The following is a 19,796-nucleotide window of genomic DNA, read 5'->3' as shown; positions in this document are numbered from 1 at the left end:
ATGATGAATGTATGAATATTTCTAATTGTTTGAAAGCATCTGCCCCAAAGTAAGACCTCAATAGATGTCAGTTTACACTAGAGAAATACTTTTCTCTGGCAGGAACGTGGCATGGATTGCATAATACATGTTGCCTTATTGCCACAAATCCTTGCAGAAATAACTCATGAACACATTCAATTTGGTGGTCTTTCGCAAATGAAGAAGAGAAGCCTTGAATGAAAAAGCATTCTGTCACAAGTCTGAACAGAAAATATACTTCAGAAGCCATTGTGGACAGGATACCATCAGCAATATTTCTACTCACTTTGCCTTTGATTATATAAGTTTTAAACAGTAACAATTACTCTCATCATGAATAAAATTTTTATAAATACAACACCGGTGTGTTCTGTGTCTGTTTCATTATGTAATTAAATTTTGCACTTCTTTAGTCCTATGTTTGGGTTATTTCAGAATAACTGAAAACGAAATGAATATATTCATTTATAAGGATAACAACATATTGTGTTTGACCAAGTTTATAAGTAACATAAAGTGGTTTATAAAATTAATATGTCATTTTTTATAACTTTAAATTTTGAAATAAATTTAGAATCACAAAAACTGAAATTTTTTTGAGATTTCCTGCATTCCTGTCATATAACTATCTACTCTTGGCCTGGCTGTGGTGGCTCAGTGGATTGAGCATTGTCCCATGGACCAAGAGGTCCTGGGTTCGATTCTCAGGGCACATGCCTGGGTTGCAGGCTTGATCCCCAGTAGGGGCTTGCAGGAGGCAGCCAATCAATGAGTTTCTTATCATTGATGTTTCTATCTCTCTCCCCCTCTCCCTTCCTCTCTGAAATCAATAAAAAACCCAAAAAGACCCACATGTAACTATCTACTCTCAAAAGTAAAACCTTACATAGTCACAGTTCATTCTCAAGTAAAGTGAAATTGTTACAGTGCTCTTGACTATAGGATTGATTTGTATCTCCAGTTTTATCACTCATTTTTATTTGGTTTTTATCACACATAGATTCTTGTAACCACAGCAAAATTCAGAAAATGTTGCTATCACAAACTCCCTCAGACTACCTTTTTCTTTTTTCCTTTCTTTTTAAAAATATATTTTATTGATTTTTTACAGAGGAATGGAGAGGGATAGAGAGTTAGAAACATCGATCAGCTGCCTCCTGCACATCTCATACTGGTGATGGGCCCGCAACCAAGGTACATGCCCTTGACCAAAATTGAACCTGGGACCTTTCAGTCCGCAGGTCGACGCTATCTTCACTGGGCCAAACCAGTTAGGGCTACCTTTTCTTTTAAATATGTTTTTATTGATTTCCGAGTGAGGAAGAGGGAGATAGAAACATCAGTGAGGAAAGAGAATCATTGATAGGCTGCCTCCTACACTCCCTACTGAGGTTCGAGCCTGAAACACAGGCATATGCCCTGACTGGAAATTGAATTGTGACCCGGGTTGATGCTCAACCACTGTGCCACACAGGCCCGGCTTCCTTTTCATAGTCACATCCTTGCTCTAACCCTAGTTTTTGGTGTCACAGTTCTCTTTGTACCTATACTTTTTGTCATTTCTTGAATATTAGAAAAATTGAGTCATTTAGCATGTATCCTTTTGAGATAGGATATTTGACCATGTGAGATATAGACAATACATACTGATCTCTGCCCCTGGTTCTTGGTACAAAGCATCTGGAACTCTTGTAAATTTCCAAGTGATAACAGGTAATAGGGTTTAGAAATAGTTCATGATCAATAACACCTATTGAGGAAGGATCCATAAACCTTCCAATAGGAGGCTATTCAGAGATCTCCCAGGTGGGTGAATACATCTGAGTATGGGGAGAGTGGTGCACCCTAACTTCATGGGGACAGATGCTCCTGTACTTGGGCCTCTCCCAGACCTCGCACAGTGTATCTCTATTTGGCTGTTCATCTGTAACCTCAATGATGGATGTTTATATGTGTATTTGTTATCACTGTCTCTTTGGTAAAAAGTCTGGTCACATTTCTGCCTAATCAATGGATGCTGGCATTTTTTAAATCAAAGGGACAGGGAAACAACAAAAATGTATGTTGGAATTTCACTCATTTCGTGCCTTTTTTTTTCTTTTTCTTTTTTTTAAAATTGTTTTATTGCTTAAAGTATTACAAAGAGTATTACATATGTCTCCTTTTTTTCCTGCCCTTGACAATCCCCTGGCCTCCCCTACCCCCACAGAGTCTAATGTCCATTGGTTATGCTTATATGCATGCATACAAGTCCTTCGGTTGATCTCTTACCCTCCCCTCCTGCCCTCCCACCCTCCCCGCCTTCCCATTGTAGTTTGACAGTCTGTTCGAAGCTGCTCTGCCTCTGTATCTATTTTTGTTCATAAGTTTATAATGGTCTTTATTATCCATAAGTGAGTGAGATCATGTGGCCTTTTTTTTTTCTTTATGCAATAAATTTTTTCTATATTGGGATAGTACTAATATTTTTTCAATTTTTCATGCTGTGCCCAAAGTAATGAACACTTGCTGTTTTTTGTAATCCTCAGCCTATGATTTCTTTTTCTGAACAGCTTTTATACACACAGTGGGTGGAGCTCAGTCCTTCTTAGCTGCTGCCTTCTTCATGGCTGCAAGGACATTGCTCAGTTCCTCTCTCTTCCTCTTGGCACAGATGTGTGTCCCCACACTTTTTAAAAAGATAATACATTTCTTTATTGATTTCAGAGAGGAAGGGAGGAGAGAGAGATAGAAATATCAATGATGAGAGAGAATGACCGATTGGGTGCCTCCTGCACACCCCCTACTGGGGATCAAGCCCGCAACCCAGGCATGTGCCGTGTGCCGGAATCAAACCTGGGACCCTTCAGTCTGCAGGCTGAGGCTCCATCCACTGAGCCAAACCTATTAGGGCAGCTTTGAGATTTTTCACTTATTATTTTGCTCTTTGTATTTTACAATATTTTATAGTTGACTGAGAGAGATATCTTTTGCTATTCCAGCATCAATGAAATGAGAAAATGCCAACTGAGCTACACCAGCCAGAGCCAAAATTTATTTATTGTAATTGAAGTTCAAATTATAACTAAATTATAGAATTTCAATTAAAGTTTATATTATACATCTCAGTTGAAAGGCTGGTCCTACATTCTTTTGTTGTATTTGTCACATACATATTTGATGATGTAAGTAGGTTATTTCTGTGATAAATTATTCCAGACTGCAATGCAGGCATACCTCTTTTATTGTGAGTGGCTGTATTGGGCTCATAGATAATGTGTTTTCATTAACACAGACTCCAGTCCCTTCACCACGAAAAAAATGACAACTGCCCTGGCCAGTTTTGCTTGGTGGATAGAGCATAGTCCTGCAGACCCAAGGGTAGATTCTGGTCAAGGGCACTTGCCGGGGTTGTGGGCTTCATCCCCAGTAGGGGGAGTGAGTGAGGCAGCCGATTGTTGATTCTCTCTTATCATTGATGTTTCCCTCCATCTCCCTTCCTCTCTACAAAATCAATTTTTAAAAAATGACAACTTTCTTGAGGCATTTTCAAGATGTCTCTTTCATAGGATATGACATTGCTTTCTTTTTTATCCTCATCTGAGGATATTTTTCCATTGATTTTTAGAAAGCGTGGAAGAGAGAGGGAAAAACAGAGAGAAACATCAATGTGTGAGGGACACATGGATTGGTTGCTTCCTGCATAAGTCCTGACCTGGGACAGGCCAGGGAGGAACCTGCAACCTAGGTACCTGCCCTTGCCGGGAATCGAACCGGGACCCAGAGGTCCGCAGGCTGAGGCTCTATCCACTGAGCGAAACTGGCTAGGGCAGGAGATGCCATTTCTTAACCCCTCCTGCAGCGGACCTCCGTTTTTTTCCTCCTGAAGTTGGATGGAAAAACCCTAGATCACCACCCCCTTGGATTCTTGTTAGGCAAGTTACCAGGAACGCCACGAGTGGCACCCGAGATTAGCCAATGAGCGGTCAGAAAAGGCGTTTCCTATGCAGCTTAGGCGCAGAGGCGGGACTTCCGGCGTCTTCCTCACTGTGGCCTATTTTCTCCGGAGGATCAGGCTCCAGGTTGCTGAGTCCGGGTGGAGCTATCCCAACGGAGAAGGCCGTACAGTCCCGATCCTCACAGCACAAACAAGGATTTTAAACTCCGCTTCGATACCCTGGGGACCTGCGCCAGGGCCGGGGCAGGAACCGCCCTTCCCGCAGCGGCTGCTGCTCCCGCCCCGATCCGCCCACAGTCGGCAATGGCGGCGCCGGCGCTGAGGCTCGGGGCTGAGGTGAGTGCGTGTCCCCCGAGCCCCCACCGCGTCCTCACACCGAACAGGACAGCCCGGGTGCGGGCGCCTGTTCCGCCCTGCAGCTCAGTCCCGCGTGGGGGACCGTGAGGAAGGTGGAGGGGAGAGAGGAGTGTGGTGGCTTCTGAGGACACAGCAAGTGCAGGGCAGAGAGGACGGGGGTGACTTGCATCTGAAGGTCCCTGAGGATGTGGGCTGTGAGTATTGACGGAAAGAGCAGGGGCTGCAGGGAGGACGGCACAGCCTCATTCGGGGCTTTCCCGGCTGTGGGGTCCATCAGGGGCCTGGGGTGGTCCTGGATCCGGCTGGACTGCAAGCTCTCTACACGCCATATGCCAAGTTCATGGGTTAGTCCAGCGAGATCCAGTGGCATTGGAGCAGGAAGGGGGCAGAGCTGAGGGAGTGAACCTGGGGTCTGAACATGGGAAGGGGATGAACATTACCCAGTGGTGTACACATCTGGAGGAAGTGTGAGCTGATGGTCCTGGGACCTGGTGTGGGGACTTAAAGGTGAAGCATAAACCCACGCTTGGCTTTGTCTTGGAGGCAGGATCTAGGAGACTGCAGTGGTGTTGCCTGGCAGGAAGGCTGGGGCCCTGCAGGCATCACCCAGACCTTAAATGGCATTGCTCTCACTCCTCCTGTCTCCCAGTTCTTCGCACCCAACCCAGCTGTTCTTGCTGAGGGCAGTAATAGTGATTAATGGGACTTGACCGGAGATCAGCCAGCCTTAGAATTAGGCCCTGGAGGAGGTTGAGGGGGGGAGGAAGGTGTATAAGGAGTAGGATGGCAGGTTCTCAGAAAGGCAGCTCTGATTTCAATTCTCTTGATTCTGCCAGGTTGGTGTGACCTTTGAGGACATTGCCCTGTACTTCTCCCGGGAGGAATGGAGCCTCCTTGATGAGGGTCAGAGACAGCTGTACCTGAATGTGATGCTGGACAACTTTGAACTTCTATCCTCCCTGGGTAAGACCCTCAGTCTCACCAGTGACCTGGACTTGGTTTGCCATCTCCCAGGGTGTGCTCTGTTCTCCCATGTAGACTGTGGTACTGCTTGATTTTTCCAGTTTTCAGGGTAGTTGCTGTCCTGGGGAGGGTTGGTCTGTTTCCGCTGCTCCCTTCTATTCCTGAAGTCCCAATACTCCCCGCTGCACTAAATTCACAGGGAAGGACTTGTGGTTGGTGGTGTTGTAGGCAGCCTATGGGATTCCACCTTGATCAGTGAAGAAAGCATTTTCTATATTCCTATTGGTCATGTATACATATTTTTTGAAAAATTGTCTGTACATCCTTATCCTGTTTATTAACTGTATTTTTTGGTTAAAGAGTCTTTTGATTATCTTGTATATTTTATGTATTAATTGCTTATTACACACAGGAACACTTATTTTTGCACGTGCCTAATTGTGCTTTGCAGATATTGCCCAACCCCCTTCTCTTTTTTGCAAATTCCCTGTTATTGGAAAACCTGCATTCAGCAGGTCTAGTGCCACCATTTTTCTAACATGCCAAATGCTGGTTGCCAGTGTTTAGCAATCAAGTATATTTTAAGTTATATAGAGTTGTGTTTTTTTTGAGACAGTTACTGTGTTGTTACTAACCTGTAGTCTAGTGTTAACATATCTTTATTATTCACGGGGAACTCCAACTATTTGTGTGAATTTCTGTCTGTATTGCAATATTTGCTTTATTGTGCTGATCTGAACTCAATCCACAATATCTCCAAGTGATTCCTTAATAGGATTTGCGAGTATTTTCTCCCATCCTCTAGATTGCCTTTATTTCTTTTTTTTCAAGTTTTTAAAAAATATTTTATTTTTCTACTTTTTAAAGTGTAATTTATATACAATAAAATCCGCACATCTGAAGTGTTTAACAAGTTTTGACAGTTGTTTACACCTTTGTAACCACTACCAAAAGTAAGATATAAAATATTACATCATCCTAGAAAGTCCCCATTTTCATTTTTTTTTACATTTTTTTAAAATTAAATCTTTATTGTTCAGATTATTACAGTTGTTCCTCCCCCCCCCCCCCCCCCATAGCTCCATTCCACCCGGTTCCCACCCCACCCTCTGCCCTTACCCCCGCCACCCACTGTTCTCATCCATAGGTGTACAATTTTTGTCCAGTCTCTTCCCACACCCCCCACACCCCTTCCCCCTTACCCCAAAAATAGTCAGTCCACTCCCTTTCTATGCCCCTGATTCTATTATATTCACCGGTTTATACTGTTCATCAGATTATTTATTCACTTGATTTTTAGATTCACTTATTGATAGCTGTGTATTTGTTGTTCATAATTTGTATATTTATCTTTTTCTTCTTCTTTGTCTTCTTAAAGGATACCTTTCAGCATTTCATATAATACTAGTTTGGTGGTGATGAACTCCTTTAGCTTTTTCTTATCTGTGAAGCTCTTTATCTGACCTTCAATTCTGAATGATAGCTTTGCTGGATAAAGTAATATTGGTTGTAGATTCTTGGCATTCATCACTTTGAATATTTCTTGCCACTCTCTTCTGGCCTGCATAGTTTCTGTTGAGAAATCGGCTGACAGTTGTATGGGTACTCCCTTGTAGGTAACTCATTGTTGTTCTCTTGCTGCTTTTAAGATTCTCTCTCTGTCTTTTGGCATTTTAATGATGATGTGTCTTGGTGTGGTCCTCTTTGGATTCCTTTTGTTTGGGGCTCTCTGCGCTTCCTGGACTTGTAAGTCTATTTCTTTCACCAGGTAGGGGGAGTTTTCTGTCATTATTTCTTCAAATAGGTTTTCAATATCTTGCTCTCTCTCTTCTTCTGGCACCCCTATAATTCGGATGTTGGTACGCTTGAAGTTGTCCCAGAGGCTCCTTACACTATCTTCATATTTTTGGATTCTTTTTAATTTTTGTCTTTCTGGTTGGGTGATTTTTGCTTCTTCGTATTTCAAATCTTTGACTTGATTCTTGCGATCATCTAGTCTGCTGTTGGAACTCTGTATAATATCCTTTATTTCATTCAGTGTATGCTTAATTGCTAATTGGTCCTTTTTCATAACCTCGAGGGTCTCACTAGATTTCTTTTTTTTTTTTTTTAACATTTTTTTAACATTTTATTAATTTTTTACAGAGAGAAAGGGAGAGGGATAGAGAGTTAGAAACATCGATGAGAGAGAAACATCGATCAGCTGCCTCCTGCACACCTACTGGGGATGTGCCCGCAACCAAGGTACATGCCCTTAACCAGAATCGAACCTGGGACCCTTGAGTCCTCAGGCCAGCGCTCTATCCATTGAGCCAAACCAGCCAGGGCCTCACTAGATTTCTTGAGGGTCTCACTAAATTTGTCAGCGGTTTCTAGAAAATTCTTGAAAAACCTTAAAAGTGTGGTTTTGAACTCTATATCCAGTAGTTTGCTTTCCTCCATTTCTCTCATTTGTGACCTGTTTCTTTGTCTCCGCATTTTTTATCCTTCCCTGTGTTGATAGAGTAGTTTTCTCTGCTGGGTGTCCTATAGGGCCCAGTGGCTCAGCCTCCCCAATTACCTGAGGCGGACACTCTTGGTGCACCCCTTTGTGGGCTTTGTGCACAGTCTTGTTCTAGTTAAGTCTTGATTGTTGTAGGTATCACTGGGACAAATTGACCTCCAGGTCAGTTGGCAGTGAGAGTCAGCTGTGTCTGCAGTGGGAGAACTTCTGTGCTGGAGACATCCTTCTAGGGCAAGACTTGCTTCAGTGGGGCTTTGGTGCTCACTGAGTCTGCCCCCTGAGTGTGTCCCTTATGGATCTGAGGAGTTGTGATCTGGATGGTCCCACTCTGACCACTGGGTACACTGGCTCTTGGATCTCTAAGGAGGTGCTAATTTAGCCTCTGCCTGAGGCTACCCAGCAGGAGCTATGGAGAGATTCCTCTTCTTTGTTTGGGGATTGGAGGTGCCCAGATGAGGCCCAGCTGTGAAGCAATGCAAGCTGCTGTGGGGCCTTGGACCTTCTTTTGGAAGTTCTGGGTCTCTCTGATTCAGCTGCAGTTTTTTAGGTAGTTTTCAGATTGCAAAGGGCCAGGCCTTTCATATGCAAAAGCCTCTGTGCACAGCTTGGGTGGGGCGGGGTCTCAGGGGTTCAACAGGGCAGAGCAAGCAGCTATGGCTGCTCCCCAGTCCTACCCTAAGAGGCGCCCCTCCCCCCCCCCCCCCGTCTCAGTGTCCTGGTAATCACTGAAAGCACCTCTGAGAGAAAGCCGCCTTCGAGTTCTGAGAGATGCCAGACAGTTCAGTTTCTCCCCGTATGAGTCCGGTTCCCCAGAGACTCACCCAGAACTGGAGTTCAGAGCAGTCGGGAGCTTGAGACTCTCTCCTGATTGAAAACGACAACAGCGTCCTCAGCTTCCAGCCCTCTCCATGTGCGCCGCTGCATCCTCAGCTGCCAGCCCTTTCCAGGTGCGCCGCGTCCTCAGCTGCCAGCCCTTTCCAGGTGCGCTGCGTCCTCAGCTGCCAGCCCTTTCCAGGTGCGCCGCGTCCTCAGCTGCCAGCCCTTTCCAAGTGCGCTGCGTCCTCTGCTGCCAGCCCTCTCCACGTGCGCCGTGTCCTCAGCTGCCAGCCCTTTCCAAGTGCGCTGCGTCCTCAGCTGCCAGCCCTCTCCACGTGTGCCGCGTCCTCAGCTGCCAGCCCTTTCCACATGTGCCGTGTCCTCAGCTGCCAGCCCTTTCCACGCACTCGCGCCTCCTCTGAGTCTCAGTGTGCTTTTCTCTTTCCTTCTAGTTGTAGAATTTCCACTCAGCCAGCCTTCCTGTGTTTCTGGATGATGTCCGTTTTGTCTTTTAGTTGTATTTTTGAAGTGGTTGTGCGAGGCAGCAATTTCCGGTGTTTACCTATGCTGCAATCTTGGTTTCTCTAGATTGCCTTTATTTCATTTTGTTTATTGCTGTTGCTGTTGTGCTGTGAAGCTTTTTTTTTTTTAATTTGTTGCAATCTGGACTGTTTATTTTTTCTGTTTTGCCTGGTGGTTGGTGTCACATTCAGAAAATCCTGTCCAAAACTTACCTCCAAAATGTATTCTGTAGGTTGTCCTGAGGAGTTTTAAGTTTTAGTGCTGACATTTAATTCTGTCATGCAGGTTGAGTTAAATTTTATCAGTGGTGTCAAGTTTTGTTTTACATATGAATATCCATTTGTTATCATCACAATTCATTGAAGAAACTATCTTTCCTTTCTTCTATGTCTTGCAGCTTTGACAAAGATTACTAGAAGCTATGTGCTTGGATTTATTTCTGTGTTATCTGTTCTTTTATTTTTCTTTTTTTTATTTCAGAGAGGAAGGGAGAAGGAGAGAGAGATAGAAACATCAGTGATGAGATAGAATCATTGATCGGCTGCCTTCTGCACACCCCCTACTGGGGATCAAGCCCGCAACCCAGGCATGTGCCCTTGGCCGGAATTGAGCCTGGGACCCTTCAGTCTGCACGTAGGCTGATGCTCTATCCACTGAGCCAAGCCGGCTAGGGATATCTGTTCTATTCTATTAATCTATGTGTCTGTGTTTTTCCAGTAACACACTGTTTCTTTACTTTTTCTTGGAAATAAATTGAAATCAGGAAGTGTGATGCTACCAGCTTTTTTCTTCTTAAGATTGCTTGTGCTATTCGAGGTCTTTGGTTTTATACATTTCAACATTCTCTTTTGTTTGTAAAATACCATTGGAGTTATCATCAGGATTGCATTTAATCTGTAGATTGCTTTGCATATTGTAGAAATCTTCATGATACTTGATTTTCTTTTCTTTTTCCATATATTTTTATTGATTTTAGAGAGGAATGAAGAGGGAGAGAGAGATAGAAACATTAATGATAAGAGATATTCATTGATCAATTGCCTCCTGCACACCCCCCACTGGGGATCAAGCCTGAAACCCAGGCATGTGCCTTTGACTGGAATCGAGCCCAGAACCCTTCAGTCCTCGGGCTCATGCTCTATCCATTGACCTAAACCAGCTAGAGCAGGATACTTCATTTTCAAATCCATGAACACAGGATGTCTTTCCACTTATTTGGGTTTTCTTCTGTTTCTTCTGTCAATGTCGTATAGTGTTCAATGTACAGACATTTCACCATTTTGGTTGAATTTATTCCTGAGTATCTCATTTTTTTCAGTGCTATTGTAAATTTGAATTTCTTCATTTCTCTATCAAAGATTTTATTGTTAGTGTGTAGAAGTGGAACTAATATTTGCATGTTGATTTTTGCATTCTGAAACTTTTCTGAATTTAATTATTTTTTTAATTCTCACTGGAATAGTGAAAATATTTTTACCATTGATTTTTTTTTTTTTAGAGAGAGAGAGTGAAAGGAAGAGGAGGTGGGGCGGGGGTGGGAGGGAGGAACATTGATGTGACAGAGACACGTCGATTAGTTGCCTCCCACAGGTGCCCTTATTGGGAGCAGGGATCCAACCTGCAATCCAGGTACCTGCCCTTGACTGGAAATGGAACCTACTGCTCTTCAGTGGGCAGGCCAGCACTCACACCACTGAGCCACAGTGGCCAGGGCTATTTATTCGTTAAAATGTTTGTTTATTTATTTATTTAATTTATTTTTAAAATATATTTTAATTGATTTCAGAGTGGAAGGAAGGGAAAGAGAGAGAGAAACATCAATTTAGAGAGAAAATAATTGATTGGCTGCCTCCTGCACACCTCTGGTGACCAACTCCACAACTTGTGCATATGCCCTGACGAGAAATCCAACAGTGACCTCCTAGTTTATGAGTTGATGCTCAATCACCAAGCCATACTGGCTGGGCTTTATTTATTTATTTATTTATTTCCCAGTTGTTTTTTTTATTTCAAGAAAAACGATTTTAAATATGATGTTACATGCAATAAACACAAATTATTCAAGAAAAATGACCTTACATATAGTAATATTACATGCAATAAACATATTTCAAGAATAAAAGAATTTTAAGTATAGTAATATTACCCAAACTGTACTAACATAGTGTGATATCACAAAAGTTGTAGGAAATATTAAAAATCTGAAAATAACAGGATTTCTTCTATTATATTCTTGTATATTTTTCCCCACTCTGGTTCTATTTTTGTTCATCAATTTAGGTGTTCATTATATTCCACAAATGAGTGAGATCATATGATATTTATCTTTCTCCAACTGGGTTATTTTGCTAGGCATGATGCTTTTAAAGTCTATTTGGTTGGCTATAAGTATTGCTACTCCAGATTTTTTTTTTCTTTTCCATTTGCATGAAAAATTTTTTTCTATCCCTTCACTTCCATCCTGTGTGTGTCTTTTGTTTTGAGGTGGGTCTTTTGTAGACAGCATCTAGTTGGGTCATGTTTTTGTATCCGTTCAGCTACCCTATACCTTTTGATTGGAGCATTTATTCCATTCACATTTAGGGTTATTATTAAAAGGTACTTTACAGCCATTTTAATTCTGTATGACTAGGTTTCTCTCTCTGTTTCTTCTTCTCAGCAATCCCTTTAGCATCTCTTGTAATGCTGGCTTGGTGGTGATGAACTCCTTGAGGCTTTTTTTGTCTGGGAAGCTCTTTATTTGACCGTCTATTTTGAATGATAGCCTTGCTAGATATAGTAATCTTGGTCTCAGATCCTTGCTTTCCATTACCTTGAGTACTTCATGCCATTCCCTTCTGACCTGTAGAGTTTTTGATGAGAAATCAGGTGTCAGCCTTTATAGGTAATTTTCTTTTCTCTTGCTGCCTTTAAGATTCTCTCTTTGTTGCCGAAACCGGTTTGGCTCAGTGGATAGAGTGTCGGCCTGCGGACTGAAAGGTCCCAGGTTCGATTCCGGTCAAGGGCATGTACCAGGGTTGCGGGCACATCCCCAGTAGGAGATGTGCAGGAGGCAGCTGATCGATGTTTCTCTCTCATCGATGTTTCTAACTATCTCTCTCCTTTCCTCTCTGTAAAAAATCAATAAAATATATTAAAAAAAAAAAAGATTCTCTCTTTGTCTTTAATTTTTGGCATTTTAATTATGATGTGTCTGGGTGTGCGTTTGTTTTGGTCTTCTTCAAACACCTTCTCTATTCCTTTCTCCCTTTCTGCCTCTTCTGGCACACCTACTATTCTAATATTTTTACGTTTCACATTGTCCCACAGCTCCCTTAAGCTGTCCTCCTGTTTTTTAGTTGTTTTTCTTTTCGGTTCTCTAATTGAGTGATATTTTCAACTGTTTTCTAATTCACTGATTTGGTCCTCAGCTTCCCCTAATCTGCTGTGTATTCCTTCCAATGTGTTCTTTATTTGTGTTATGTCATTCTTTATCTCAGACTGTTCTTTTTTCATAGTTACTATATCTTTTTTTCATACTGTTGAGCATTTTTAACCTCATTACTCTGAATTCTGTTTCAGATAAATTTCTTATCTCTGCTTCATTTATCTCTTCTTCTGAAGAATTCTCTAGTTCTTTCATTTGTGGGTTGTTTTTTTGTTTCCTCATGTTGGTTGTCTGTTTGGGTTTGTGACTATGTTTTAGGTAGATCCTCTATACCTCTCAATCTCTAGTGCAGGACAGTGTTAAATCAGATCTCTAATCTCTAGTGCAGGACTGATTAATTGGATCAGGCAAAGACTCAAAAGCCTCCAGAGATGCCTCTGCCTTCAAACTGATAGGATCCCGACTTGAATTGCCCCGGGCAATCGTCCTTCAGGTGTGGTGAGAGTTTTTTTCAACAGGGTGGGGCAGTTGCTTCTGCCTGGAGGCTGCTACTTTTTTTTTTTTTTAATATTTTTATTGATTTCAGGAAAGAAGGGAGAGAGAGAGAGAGAAAGAAACATCCATGATGAGAGAATCATGACTTGGCTGCCTTCTACACGCCCCCTACTGGGGATCAAGCCTACAACCCTGGCATGTGCCCTTGACTGGAAATTGAACCGGGACCCTTCGGTCCTCAGGCCAACGCTCTATTCACTGAGCCAAACTGGCTAGGGCTAACTGTTATTGTCTTCCCCCCAGGCAAGGCAAATGTCTGTGTGGGAAAGATGTCATCCACTGAGTGAGGGAGTGACTCAGTCCAGGGAACTTTGGGTGTATGCCTTCTGAGCTCTATCCTCTGAGTCCTTAGGCCTGGCTTCTGCTCGTACAGCTCCAGGCCACTGCACATACCCTCCGCCAGAGCACTAGGTGGGTGGCTCCACAGGGAATTTTTGTGTGTTGGCCCTTTAAGAGGATGCCTGAGTTTTCAGCTGTCACTTCCTGGTAGACACCACCCTACTGCTTTTCACAGCTAGATGTAATGTGGGTACCCTCCTCAGTTTTGGTGCTCTCTGCTGGGGAGCCCAGCTTAGGGATTAGATCCCAGAGTTCTCAGTGGCATCCCCCCACAGCTGAGATATCTCTCTGGGAATTCAGTTGCAGTCTGTGGGTGCCCAGCCAGCATTTTTGCGTCTCAACCCCTCCTGCAGTCTCTATGTGTTCTCCACCTTTGGTCCTTGGGTATCAGGGTTCTCTTCTGCAAATTTTCCATTGATTATTCAGGAAGCCTTTCCGTATTTCAGTTGTAATTCCAGCTTGTTCCTGGGTGCATGTCCATGCAGCATCCTCCTTCTCTGCCGCCATTTTTAATCTCTGGGCTTTATTTATTGATTTCAGACATAGGAAGGGAGACAGAGAGAAAGTGGAAAACATTGATCTGCTGTTCTACCCTTCTGTTCATTCACTGGCTGTCCCCCTGCATGTGCCCTGATCGGGGATTGAATCCACAACCTTGATGCATTGGAAACATATTCTCACCAACTGAGTCACCTTGCCAAGGCTCTGTATTTGCTTATTAATTTCAGAATTTTATAGTAGGATCTTGATAATTTTCTCTATGTAAGGTCATGTCATCTGCCAACATCTCTTATGATGTACTGTGGTTCATAGTGTCAGATGTAATGTAATTGGCTATCCTGAAACTCCTATTTATTTATTATTGATTTCTGATAGAGCGGAATAGAGATAGGGAGACAGAGAGAGACAGAGAGAGAGAGAGAGAGAGAGAGAGAGAGAGAGAGAGAGAGAAACATCAGTGTGAGGAGATATATCAGTTGGCTACCTTCCTCACACACCCAAACTAGAAATGGAACCCATATCCTGATATGTGCCTAGACCGGGAATTGAACCCTTGACCCTTCTGTACACAAGACAATACTACAACCAACTAAGTGACACCGTCCAGGGCTTCGTGTGTGTGTGTGTTTTAAAGTATATTTTTATTGACTTAAGAGAGGAAGGGAGAGGGCGAGTGAGTTAGAAACATCAATGATGAGAGAGGGGCATGCCCCCTACTGGGGATTGAACCCGTACCCGGGCATGTGCCCTTGACTGGAATAGGACCTGGGACTGTTCATTCTGCAGGCTGACGCTCTATCCACCACGCCAAACTGGCTAGGGCCTTTTATGTGGTTTTTAAAAACAAAATTTCCAGCATTTTTCAAAGAATAGGCCATTAGGGTCAATTATAGCATAAACACAGTAGCTGATAGATTCAACTCTGACCTTGTTTTTGGCCATAAGTATCTTTAAATATGTTGGTTCACCCAGTCTTTCCAGTCATCCTTTCTGTTTAGTTCTCCTTTATTTGTGTTCTGTATTACTGTTTGTACGGTACTCATTGTACTATTATTCTCGTTTCCTGTGGGGTTTTTGTTCATGGATAGCTGTCTACTTACACTGGGATGGGGAACGATTCTCATATCTCTGATTCTGTCATCTTGTTGATGTCACTCACATAGGTCTTTTTGCTGTGGTCTATTTTGTGCTTTGTTGTTCTACCACAGTGTTGACCATCCTTTTCAGTGTTTCTTTTAAGATTCCTATTGTCTTTATCCCATGTAATGGCTCAACTGGGATTTAAGGGCAAGAATCATTTATGCATCACAGAAGAAACGTGACTTTAAGAATGTCAGGTTGGACCTAGAGGCATGTTTTTCCTTGATGAAGGGCTATTAGAAAGGGTTCGATGGCAGAGCTTATTAAGGTCATAACTAGGGACCCATTTTGTTCAACAGTATTTTGTTGCAATTGCCCATTCCTCACCCCAACCTACTTGTTCTTGCCAACAAGTTGACACTTTGCCAACTACTCAGTTCCAATAGTGATCATTTCTACTTGGATTCCCAGCCTATGGATAACCTTAACCTCGCTACACTGCACTGCTACCTTTTTCACAGGTCTCTCTTAACTGCAAACCAACGTTGGTCCATGCCTGCAGGGCTTCAGAGTGCACACATATTATTATATTCTCCTTGAGCATCATGTGCTCTGATAAAATTGACTTTTATGGATTTGAGCACATTCAAATTATTCTACACAAACTCAGGTCCCCAGCATGAAAAGTCCTAAAGAAAGTTGTTTGTGGAGGAACGATGAGTAGAGCCTTCCTCTCTTATTTGTATCCCATCCTGTGCTTCTGTTTCTCCTTTGATGAGATTTTCACCATTGACTGACCTTTGGGGCCAAGTAATGTATACCAGCCATTTCCTCAGGGTCTAACTCACTTTTCTTAAAAATCATTCTATGGAATCATGCCTCGTCATGACAGATAAACAGTTATAGTGAAGATACTATTTTTTTTCTACGGTCAACATGTACCTCACCAGCGTTTCCTTTTGTTCAGGTTGCTGCTGTGGAGCAGAGAATGTGGAGGCACTGACTGAACAGAACATTTCTGTAAGAGTGTCACAGGCAAGGAATCCCAAGTTAGCCTTGTCTTCCTTGAAGAGCCACCCCTGTGAGAGTTGTGGACTAGTCTTGAGGAACATTTTCCACTTGATTGAGCTGCAGGAAACTCAGCAGATCCATGTACTATTGAGGTGTGGGGCATGTGCAAAACGATTTTTTTTCAGTGCAACATTTCACCAGCACCAGGAGAAGCACTTTAGAGAGAAGCCTTTTATTAGAGGTGTGGACAGGATCTCACTTGCAAAGAGCTGCAGTTTCAACATGTCCCAGAAGCATTTAACCTGTGTGCCAGTTGGGCAAGGCATCCTTACTGGGTCAGGACATCTCCCCCCAAAGGCTACTCAGACCAGGGACAGGCCAAATGAAATCTCAACATGTGAGGTGACCCTCCAAAGGACTAAAAATGATTACATTAGGAAAGAATATAAGAAAGCCATTGGCTGCAACCGCGTGTTTGTTCAGGATAAGAATGTTCATACTGGAAGAGTGGGTTTTGTGTGCCGTGAATGTGGAAAATATTTTAGCAGAATTTCTAGTTTTTGTTATCATCAGAGATTTCACATTAGGGAAAGGCCTTATGAGTGCAGTGAATGTGGGAAATCTTTTACCAGTAGCACTGGACTCCATTATCATCAGAGATTTCACACTGGAGAAAAGCCTTATAAGTGCCGTGAATGTGGGAAATCTTTTACCAGTAGCACTGGACTCCGTTATCATCAGATATTTCACACAGGAGAAAGGCCTTATAAGTGCAGTGAATGTGGGAAATCTTTTAGCAGGATATATTACCTTCGTTGTCATCAGAGAATTCACACTGGAGAAAGGCCTTATAAGTGCAGTGAATGTGAAAAATCTTTTACCAGTAGCAATGGTCTCCGTTATCATCAGAGATTTCATACAGGAGAAAGGCCTTTTGAGTGCAATAAATGTAAGAAGTTTTTTATTGGGGTTACTGGCCTTCATTATCATCGGAGAGTTCATAATGGAGAAAGGCCTTATAAGTGCAGTGAATGTGGGAAAACTTTTATGAGTAGCACTGGCCTCCGTTATCATCATTTATTTCACACAGGAGAAAGGCCGTATGAGTGCAATGAATGTGGGAAATCTTTTACCAGGATCTACTACCTCCGTTATCATCAGAGAGTTCACACTGGAGAAAGGCCTTATGAGTGTCATGAATGTGGTAAATCTTTTACCAGTAGCAATGGCCTCCGTTACCATCAGAGATTTCACACAGGAGAAAGGCCTTATGAATGCAGTAAATGTGGAAAAGTTTTTACTGGGATCACTGGTCTTCATCATCATCAGAGAGTTCACACTGGAGAAAGGCCTTATGAATGCAGTGAATGTGGTAAAGCTTTTACCAGTGGCACTGGCCTCCGTTATCATCGGAGATTTCACACAGGAGAAAAGCCTTATGAGTGCAGTGAATGTGGGAAATCTTTTACCAGTAGCACTGGCCTTCGTTATCATCTGAGATTTCACACAGGAGAAAGGCCTTATGAGTGCAGTGAATGTGGGAAGTCTTTTTCCAGGATCTATACCCTTCGTTGTCATCAGAGAATTCACAGCGGGGAAAAGCCTTACCAGTGCAGTGAATGTGGAAAATCTTTTGCCAGTAGAAATGGCCTCCGTTATCATCAGAAAGCTCACAGTAGGGAACAGCTTTATGAGTCCAGTTAATATGGGAAATCTTTTACCCGGATCCATGGCTTTTGTGATCATCAGAGTTCAACTGGAGAAAGGCCTTATGAGTGCAGTGAATGTGTGAAATCATTTAGCCAAAATTCTAATCTTTCTCTGCACCAAAGAGTTCAATGAAAGGGAGGTCTTAGATTTGTAGGAAATGTACAGATTTTTAGTTCAGTCTTAACAATTTTGTATGAAACTCTGTGAAGCCTTATTTTTCTCATATATTCAGCCATCAACCGTAGGGAGATTCACTATGAATTTTGCTCATGTGAAAAAGCATGAGTCCAGGTTGCATTTTATAATTTAGCCAGATATGTCTTGCCAGATCTATGTCACTGCATATTTCTGTTGCTGAAAATATTTCATAGGTATCCAGAGATTGCATGAGTCATCATCTTAGTGTATTTGGGGAGGTAACTTCTTTGATTTGAGACAATTAGGAGCTGCCTGAGCTTATCTCATTCTTTTTTTTTTTTAATCCTCACCTGAGGCTATTTTGCCATTGATTTTTTTTAAGAGAGAGATTGGAAGGGAGGGGTAAGAGACAGAACCATTCATGTGAGAGAGACACATCAATTGGTTGCCTCCTGCACGCAGTTCTACTAGGGAGGGGGGATCAAACCTTCAACCGAGGTACGTGCCCTTGACCATAATTGAACCTGGCACCCTTCGGTCCGAAGGTGTACGCTCTATCCACGGAGCCAAACAGGCCTGGGCTTTTTAAAAAAATTTATTTAAATGTTTTCATTGATTTTAGAGAGGAAGGAAGAGGTTTAGAGAGAGAGAAACAACAATAAGACAGGAACATCATCAATTGGCTGCTTCCTGCACACCCCCATTGGGGATTGAGTGCGCAACCCTGCATGTGTATTACTGGGAATCAAACGGGGGACTTCTTAGTTCCTAGGAAGACACTTAACTGCTGAGCCATACCATCTGGGGAGTTCCTTTCACTCTGAACCTGACTCAGTGTTGTCCCCAAAGAACATCACCTGAGTTCAGCTAGCAAATACTGCCTTTCCCAATAACGTGCTTTTTCCATTTAACGGTGATGAACTTTTTGAGTGTCCAAGTCACCCATGAAAGAACTGCCAGACTTATGTTCATTTGGTTAGTAAAATATTGAAGGCCACACCCAGCCAGTGTGGATCAGTGATTAAACATCAACCTGTGAACCAGGAGGTCAGGGTTCGATTCCCATCAGGGCACATGCCTGGGTTGCTGACTCCATCCCCATTGTGCGGTGTGCAGAAGGCAGCCAATCAGTGATTCTCTCTCATTGATGTCTCTATCTCCTTTCCTCTCTGAAATCAATATATTAAAATATATTTTTATTGATTTCAGAGAGGGAGGGAGAGGAAGGGAGGGACAGAAATATCAGTGATGAGAGAAAATCGCCGATTGGCTGCCTCCTGCACGCCCCCCTACTGGGGATTGAGCCTGCAACTCAGGCATGTGTCCTTGACTGGAATCGAACCTGGGACCCTTCAGTCTGCAGGCTGACGCTCTATCCACTGAACCAAGTTGGCTAGTACTCAATAAAAATATTTTTAAAAAAATATTGAAGGCCTTTTTTTCTAAGTCTTCTTTAATCTCGGTGTTCTCTTTATTCTGTCAGCTAGTTTATAAGCATATTTGGGCTCTACAAGCATACGAGGGAACAACTTTTATGGGAGTTTCTAACTTTCCCTATGAACAATATGGTGCAGAAATTAGCTTAGCAATTTTTGTCCAATTTGCATTGCTGCTCACATTTTCCTAGGAAGACTGTGGACTCTCCAGTCCTCATGTGAAGCCTGGATTCTGTGAGCCTAGACAGCCAAAGATCGCTCCAAAGAGGGGATAGCTGTGACAACTTCAAGTACGCCTGGAAGCAGCATTAATTTTTTCTTGTTTTTTCAGAGGCTGCCAATACTTTTGATGGGAATTTTTTGCCCAGGTCTTGTGAAGGGTTTTTTGCCCTCATATCTACAATTCTGTAGGTGATGGTCCCTGGTTGGAGGACCATAGGGGTCAGGAGAGCCATGATTGCTGCAGAACCACTGGTCTACACTGTGTTGGAAAAGAGTGCTGTCAGCTAGATGGAATGTGCCTCTTGTAAACGTGCATCC

General features: G+C 42.8%; 2 protein-coding genes across 5 annotated transcripts in view; both read left to right on the top strand.

Moving 5' to 3' along the window:
* Positions 1-19,796, top strand: part of LOC118649184 (zinc finger protein 615-like) — a 1,009,024-nt gene that overhangs the window by 10,996 nt on the left and 978,232 nt on the right. The window lies entirely within an intron of this gene.
* Positions 4,018-19,796, top strand: part of LOC118649197 (zinc finger protein 883-like) — a 40,676-nt gene continuing 24,897 nt past the window's right edge. The window contains exons 1-3 of one of the 4 annotated variants that reach the window (XM_036296054.1): positions 4,020-4,294; positions 5,152-5,278; positions 15,929-18,161. In XM_036296054.1, the coding sequence (XP_036151947.1) occupies positions 4,262-4,294; positions 5,152-5,278; positions 15,929-17,676 (1,908 nt within the window). In that variant the 5' untranslated portion in view covers positions 4,020-4,261 and the 3' untranslated portion in view covers positions 17,677-18,161. Of the gene's footprint in view, positions 4,295-4,314; positions 4,510-5,151; positions 5,279-15,928; positions 18,162-19,796 lie in introns of those variants that run through there. The other 3 variants (XM_036296056.1, XM_036296058.1, XM_036296055.1) reach the window with 3 other exon arrangements.

Source organism: Myotis myotis, unplaced genomic scaffold (assembly GCF_014108235.1).
Source record: "Myotis myotis isolate mMyoMyo1 unplaced genomic scaffold, mMyoMyo1.p scaffold_m19_p_28, whole genome shotgun sequence".
Classification (NCBI taxonomy): domain Eukaryota; kingdom Metazoa; phylum Chordata; class Mammalia; order Chiroptera; family Vespertilionidae; genus Myotis; species Myotis myotis.
The sequence above is the reverse complement of the archived record's forward strand: the minus strand, read 5'-3'. Positions and strand labels throughout refer to the sequence as shown.